Source organism: Protobothrops mucrosquamatus, unplaced genomic scaffold (assembly GCF_001527695.2).
Source record: "Protobothrops mucrosquamatus isolate PMUCROS unplaced genomic scaffold, P.Mucros_1.0 scaffold9521, whole genome shotgun sequence".
Lineage (NCBI taxonomy): Eukaryota > Metazoa > Chordata > Lepidosauria > Squamata > Viperidae > Protobothrops > Protobothrops mucrosquamatus.
In genome coordinates, this window is record NW_015395311.1 from 1 (window position 1) to 7,266 (window position 7,266).

Consider the following 7,266-nt stretch of genomic DNA (forward strand, 5'->3'; position numbering starts at 1 on the left):
CAGCCCAAGGATGGGAGGCGTGTTCCAGCCTGGGAAAGCAGAGGGCGCCCACCTGAGATACAGACACAAAAAAGGAGGGAGGAGGGCGTCAACACACATGTAGGTAAAGGAGGTAAGGAAGAATTAACTCGGTTTGCAGATGAGGCCAGGATTGGCCGGCCGGGACCTGTCACAAGATCTAGGAGCCGTGCGCAGACATAAGCAAGCTCTCCCAGCATCCTGAATGGGAAAAAAAGTTTATTTTGAATAATTGATGATGAAAACTTTGCAACAATTATGCTCCACAATCTTCCAAGGAACTCAGCGCAATGCAATGCTTGGTTCTTCAGAGATCTAAGGTGCATAATCTCTCTCTCTCCCCTCCTTACCACACTTGTAGTTTTTGTATTTTTGCAGATAATAAGCTGTATATTAGAATCCTTTTCCAGAAATAGTTTTTTAACAGAGCTGTACATGCCTCAGAAAGTGATTTGAATGTCCCGCAAGCATAAGGCCTTTCATTAAAGTGGTCTGGGTTTTTTTTTCCAGACTTTCATATGAGCCCTAAAACAATCAATCAAACAAAAAATGTAGCTGCTTTAAGAAATCCACTTATTAATGCAATTCTTAAAGAAAGCAACAGCCTTTTACAGGCTCCCATAAAAGCATGAAAAAGCCAGGCTAGCAGATCTGTGCTGTGCTTCTGTGAGGGCTGAAGCAGTTCTTCCTAATTATTTTCAAACTATACCCAACTCTATATTATACAGTAATAATTTTCCATGAATAATTTCAGTACAGTAACTTAGCAATAACAAAGCTCTGTACTGCTGTCATATAGAATAACTATAATTATTACTTGTGAATAAAATAATTGCTATACATTGTGCTGTACATTGGGTGGCACGATGACTTAGCGGTAAGACGCTGGGCATGCCGGCTGCAAAGTCAACAGCCCAAGTTCAAGACCCAAGTGCCGTGTGACAGGATGAGCAGTAATAGTTCTACCGAGGATTATTAGCAATCAGAGCCACAACATAAGATGTGCAGGAAGCGGAGGTTTTTCTACTCTCTTTATAGATCCATTCTACTGCCTTTGTAATTTGGTGGGCACATGGGGAGTTAACCATAGATGAAAATCTCAACCAGATTTTCATGACTCAGGGAGCCATGCCTGAAATAAACCTTTAACCAAACTGTGGGTACCCTTTTCAATTTAAGTTAGCTGTTGATCCAAGTTCACACTGTGTATTATTCATAACCATACCATGATTTCACACTCTGTAAGAAGTAACTTGCCATTACCTATGAAAGAAGATCCATTAATTATGAAGACTTTCTGACTGTTAAATCATTACTACTCCTGGAAGGGGAGGAACCCTGGAGAACTGCTCTGCCCACCGGTGTACTCAAAAATAACATTGATTGTTCTTCTATGTCAATGATGTAAGAGCACTTCAACTTGTTCTCATTTGGATTACTTCTAGTGCTAACCCATTAGTTAACTTTAGATCAGAAAATTGCTGTTCAAATTTTATAAAGTTTATGCAGAAGGATTTGGATTATTTAAGCACGCAGAATGTCTTTATAGTGATTTTATAGTGATTTTATAGTGATTTTGGTCCCAATTTGATCTAAATGCATTAGCAGTAACTAGTACTCCCAAAATATTATCAATTATAAAATATGCTTTTCTTAATTTGAACAGTTTTTTAAGGGCAGATAAAAATGTTACTAATTAAAGGAGAATATTTGTAGCTCGGGGTTGACATGAACGGTCCTTGGTGCTCTCTAGGCTTGCTTGTTTTCTTGTAGACGTGCTAGCACTGATGATGTTACCTAGTTTGGGTAATGTCTGCAAGAAGCAAGCTCAGAGCACCAAGGATCTCTCAGATAAAAATGTTTTAAGGTGGATCTTGGTCATTTGCAAGAATTTTGAAATAAAGAGTAGGAATACACTATATTGAAAAACTACTGTGTAAGAAAGTAATATTAGGCATATTTCTTATGGTCTTAATGTAATTCAGCAATTTTTTTTCATTTTCACTGGACTTCTTAGAGACTATTAAAAAGATTGGTTGTCAATTTTATTATGCTGGAAATGTAGAACAGTGGTGGTGACACTTATATGTACAATATGATTTGTTTTATTTGTTCCATTTTTGTTTAATCTTCACATGGTTTTAATATGTTTTGGGGCAAAAGCAATAAGATTTAAAGAAGAGTATGTCATTTTGAGCTTTATATAAAAATGTGGAAGGTATATGTACGAGATGCAGCTGAATGAAAAGAATTTACAATTCCTATTTTCCAGTCGGTTCATGCTCTGTGTTTAACCTGGATCTAAGTTGACAAAATTGAACGTTATCACCATATACTATGTGGTCAAAGTTTAGCTATGTATTTAAAAATGAGCTATTTGTAATAAGCACAACCTTCTGCTTAGTACTGTCCTTTTTGTATGCTAAAGTACATTTCTAAGCAAAGCACCGAGCATCATTGGCCAATTATCATTATTTTCTAAGAAAATATATGTGGTCCCTTTGAGATCTATAGGTTTTGTGAAAAGTGAAATGGTATTAGGAGCTTGTACATTGTTTTGCTGTAAGCTCACTATCTTTTTAATTAAGAGATTTATACACACATACACACACACACACACACAGAATAGAGAATTTGGTAAGGTTCCAGGCATAACTTCATGGTTATCTATTTTAACTTCTGAAACAACAATATTTTAGACAGTCTAACAATCTATAGCATAATATTTTAACATTTTGATTTGGAAAAGCATACTTTTTATCATTTTAGTATTGAGTAATATGCACACAGTTTAATTCTCACCAATGGAGTGGAAGAATTATTTTTCTTTTCATTTTAACTCTGCACGAATTTAAACTATGCAAAGAGAAGTAGTATAATGTAGTTGAATTAATACTGATTTTCTCATCATAGCTGAAGGAAATTAAAACTGATGACAATATAATTATACCTTCTATAAAAGATCAGAACTTTTATACTAGAATGCATAAAGCATGATATCTTAGTTTATGCAATCCTTTTAACCACTATAAAATCATTGTAGGGAATATCTCAATGCAGCCTTTTGCAACCACAATGATTTTAAAGAAAAAGAAATATAATAATTTACATAATTATTTACATATAATCATTTATATAATTATTTACATATAATCATTTACATAATTATTTACATATAATCATTTACATAATTATATAATCATAAAACTAAGATTCTGACATGATAATGGGCTTATTTTAGGATGACATGGTACAGAATTTTATGTAATTACTTTTAGATAGCGAGTGGGATCCATCTTGACTAAGTGAATCTGGTTAAATATCATGTACATCAGGGGTGTCAAACTCAATTTCACTGAGGGCTGCATCAGCATTATGGTTGTCCTCAAAGGGCCAGGTGGGTGAGGCTGGGTAGGTGTGACTGGGTGGCCAGCTGAACGTGGCTGGCTTCACACATCTCACTCGATGTGGCTGACTCAGTATGGCCAGGTGGGTGTGGCCGGGTAGGCATGGCAGGGTATATGCAGCCGGCCCCGCTCTGCTAACTTAGGATGGCTGGATTGGCATGGAATAGCTGCAGTGGTTCACTTAACAACTGAGGCAAGAAAGGTCGTAAACTGGGGCAAAACTCAACAAATGTCTCACTTAACCACAGAAACTTTGGGCTCAACTGTGGTCGTACGTCGAGGACTACTTGTTCTTACCTGGTAGGAAAAATATCATGTTCATGAATAATTTGTCAAACATTTCTACCATTCTTGGCAATGTGCAAAGCAGACCCTTGTTTCCATTCTTAAATTCGAAGGCAAATAACTGAAATATGGTTTTCTCCTTCCTATTTTGACCAGGTTTATTGGTTAGGTAGAAGCACAGTTGAAAAGGGTGCTTATAATTGAAGTGATTTTCCATCACCATCATGAAGAAAAGTAGGAGTGTAATGACTGTCCCTACAGAAGGTGTAAGTATATGCACACATATATATGTCTGTCCATCTGTTTCAGATAAAATATAACTAATCCTGTATTGTTGTTAGATACTTATTAAGGCTTTAATGCTGATTATATTGCTGGCTTTTAACTTGTATGTAACGTCTTCTGTTGTAGAATATTGTCCAAATATAAATTTATTGAATAAATTAATACTTTGTGAAGAAAACAAGTTATTATAAAATGATGGTTGAAGATGATAAAACTTTCAGAGATGGCTTAAATAACTTTTTTGCTTAGAGAGAAAACAATATCTATATTTATGGCTGACTTATAGACTGTTTCCATAAAATGGGAAAAATGTACTTATAATTTGTGGTTTTGATGATAAGATAAATACTGGACGATAGAAAGGAATTAGCTTTCTTTTACAATAAAATAAGAGATAATTTTGTAACTGTGTGTATTTTTGCTGCAAAGGAGATAGGAACCCCCTTCATTTTATTTTTGTTTCTTCTTTCTGCATTTTTGTCTTTTGTCTTTCTTTTTTGTCTTTTTTCTTTTTATTAGTTTGTGTTAGTTTTTATGTTCTTTGTAAAACTCTTAATAAACATTTATATAAAAAATAAAACATATCCTATTGTGTCATCTACCATAGGATAGTCTCCAAATATAAGTGATATTGATCAAATATATGTCTGATGTTGATCACAGTGCTCTAATACATGTTTTTTAAAAAGCTCAAACACTAACATATTCTATTAGGGGTATTGTTCTATCCTTAATAATTTTAGGTAACTTTGTGGTATATTTTCTAGCTCTACAATATTGTTTTAAAGAAGAACCAAGTGTGTGTTTGAAATATGGTTATCCCATAAGATCTTGGCATTTTTATTTCCAACATTTTTTTCTTAATGACCAGTAACAAAGACTTTGGCTTTTAACAATATCTGTACACAATGTCAACAATTTCACTTAAGTAAGCACCCTATCCAAAGTTTTTTTCTGATTGATATGTAAGTAAAATTAAAATTTTGTTTTTGCCCAGTGTATATCTATTTACATATACTATATTCAGTGCTTCCAATTTTGTTGTCTGTTAGCTCAATTTGGGCAAATATTTCTTGCCTTTTTTCAAGCCCTTTAGTCAACATTACTTTCTTACTGTTGTTGAAGGGTTATTGGCTCCACTCCAGTGAGACTCTTTACTTGTATTTAGCTGAAATAGTGTTTCTGATCATTCAAACAATGCAACCATATTCAGTTTCAATTTCTTTTCCATTACATAGAAAGAGAGGTGTATGTGTGTGTAGATACTGATAATGCTTACATCCCAGTAGTTCAGTTTTCATTTAGTGTCTGAATAGGGTTCAAATCCTAGTTGGGATTTGCAAAAATTGAAATGAAATTTTGGGAGGACATGGAATAAATTAATGCTTTTGTGAAGGAAGAAAACTATTTATTATAAAAGTAATACTATAACCTATGGAGTCATGTGTAAGAGTTAATGATGTGCTTAATATTTACATTCAGACTAATGGTTGAATTGCAGCACATTTCATTTTTCCTCATTTGTAACTTTTCTTTTTAGTGTGAAATTTAATGCTTATTTTAAGAATCCATTTTATAGGAACTGTCTGTGTTCAATTTTGTAATTAACTAGTGCTGCAATTCTAAATTTTTATATTTAGCTTTATGAAATGGTTTCTTATGTAATTCAGTTTTTTATTTGTTCTTTTAGAGTGCAAAAGATTATTTAGAATGTCGTCTCAGCAAGTCTTATAGTGCGTCCAGCAACACCCTCGGCATAGATCTCTGGAGAGGAAGAAGATGCTGCTCTGGTAATTTATTATTACCACCGTTATCTCAACGACAGAGTGAAAAAGCAAGAACACCAGATAACATTTCTAGACCCACAACTTTGCCTTTATTGACGCTTCCTAGTATTGCCATCACTACTTATCAGGATAGGTAAGTTGTTTCTTTAAGATTTAATTGTAGAACTTTCTTCCTGATACTGAAGTCACAGACACATTTAATAGTGTACTATACATTTTTAAAAAATGGTCTGATTCCATATTTAATTTTAAATGTACTTTCTATGTCATGGCCATCTGACCTCATCAGGAATTAACTTATTTTGTGCTGTATCTGATGAAACAGACACAGGCATTCCGGGCTGCAATGCAGACTTGATCATCCAACTGGAAAACTGGTCTAGCGAAACATTCCTTCAAATATAGCATAGCATATGGGAACAGCAGCATCCACAGCAAACTGCAGTTATGCTAAAATAACAACATGATGTTTAATGCAAATACATAAGTCACCGAATTTTTATGATTATGTCCTTATCCATGTTACTTAACCCAGATGCCCATGTATGAAGATAATACAAATCCATGAATATAAATGCTATAACTGTTGGTGCAACTTGTTCCTTTGCTGCAGGCACATGAGAACATACTTTGAGTTTTTCATCTTAAGACTGTGGAACGGATTGTGGATAAGAAGTTTAAAATATTCTTATGATAGAGATGTACTGTGCAACCTGCAGCCAGCCAGATAATCAGGCCCTTTTGTTTCCTCAACTTCTGTTCTCCACTAGCCACATGGTTCCAGTTACCTATGTTCATATACTTTTTAGGGTGATGCCTGAGAATCAGCTAAGATGTAAAGGCTGCAGATCACTGTAAATCTGCCTCTGTGTTAAATTTTAACAAGTAAATTCAAGGTAAAAATAAACTTTTTAAGATCTTGTTATGTAAACATCTTTGACAGGTATCAAAGTGGTTTGTCTGCTCCTTGATTGAGGGAAACGTTTCTCACTCCTACTCAGGAGGAACATTAGCACATTTCCAGGGCAATGAATTAGTTTGTACAAAGCAATCAGTTTGTAATTTTCCCTGAGTTTCTTTGGTGTCTTTTTGACAGTCCCCCCCCCTACAGTTAATAGCATGTAAAGGAGAGTTTTCAGTAATCTGGGGAAAAGGCAGAAGGAAAAGATGCTGGGTTTAAACTCAAGAGAGTTTGAAATGTAGATACCTTATACCCTCTTCATTTTTTTAGGCTGTTGTTCAATTTCTAGATCACTTTTTAACAGGTAAAATGAAAACTTTATTTCAAATTATTATCCCAGTAATACTCTGTATCCTCAAAAAAATATTCAAACTTCAATGTTTTTCTGCTTGGATGTCTCTTACTGTCTATATTCCTGAAAGTAGGTGTTTGTCAAAATGTCCATACTCTATAATATCTTTTAGGGTATGAACTGAAGATTTTTCAGTTAGATGACTTAAAATGATTCCTATTAGATTATTAT

At 34.3% G+C, this 7,266-nt stretch overlaps 1 protein-coding gene across 1 annotated transcript; it reads left to right on the top strand.

Moving 5' to 3' along the window:
• The first annotated feature begins 3,933 nt into the window (after positions 1-3,933).
• Positions 3,934-5,956, top strand: LOC107301000 (cAMP-specific 3',5'-cyclic phosphodiesterase 4B-like). The gene is made up of 2 exons (XM_015830272.1): positions 3,934-3,976; positions 5,686-5,956. The coding sequence occupies exons 1-2, from the start codon at positions 3,935-3,937 to the stop codon at positions 5,917-5,919; spliced, it is 276 nt and encodes a 91-aa protein (XP_015685758.1). The 5' UTR covers position 3,934; the 3' UTR covers positions 5,920-5,956.
• The last annotated feature ends 1,310 nt before the right edge of the window (positions 5,957-7,266 follow it).

What these genes read in the sequence shown, in the direction of transcription:
- LOC107301000 (XM_015830272.1), top strand. Translation starts at nt 3,935, where the DNA reads ATGAAGAAAAGTAGGAGTGTAATGACTGTCCCTACAGAAGGT. An exon ending in TGACTGTCCCTACAGAAGGT is followed by an intron (nt 3,977 to 5,685) that starts GTAAGTATATGC and finishes TTGTTCTTTTAG; the next exon opens with AGTGCAAAAGATTATTTAGA.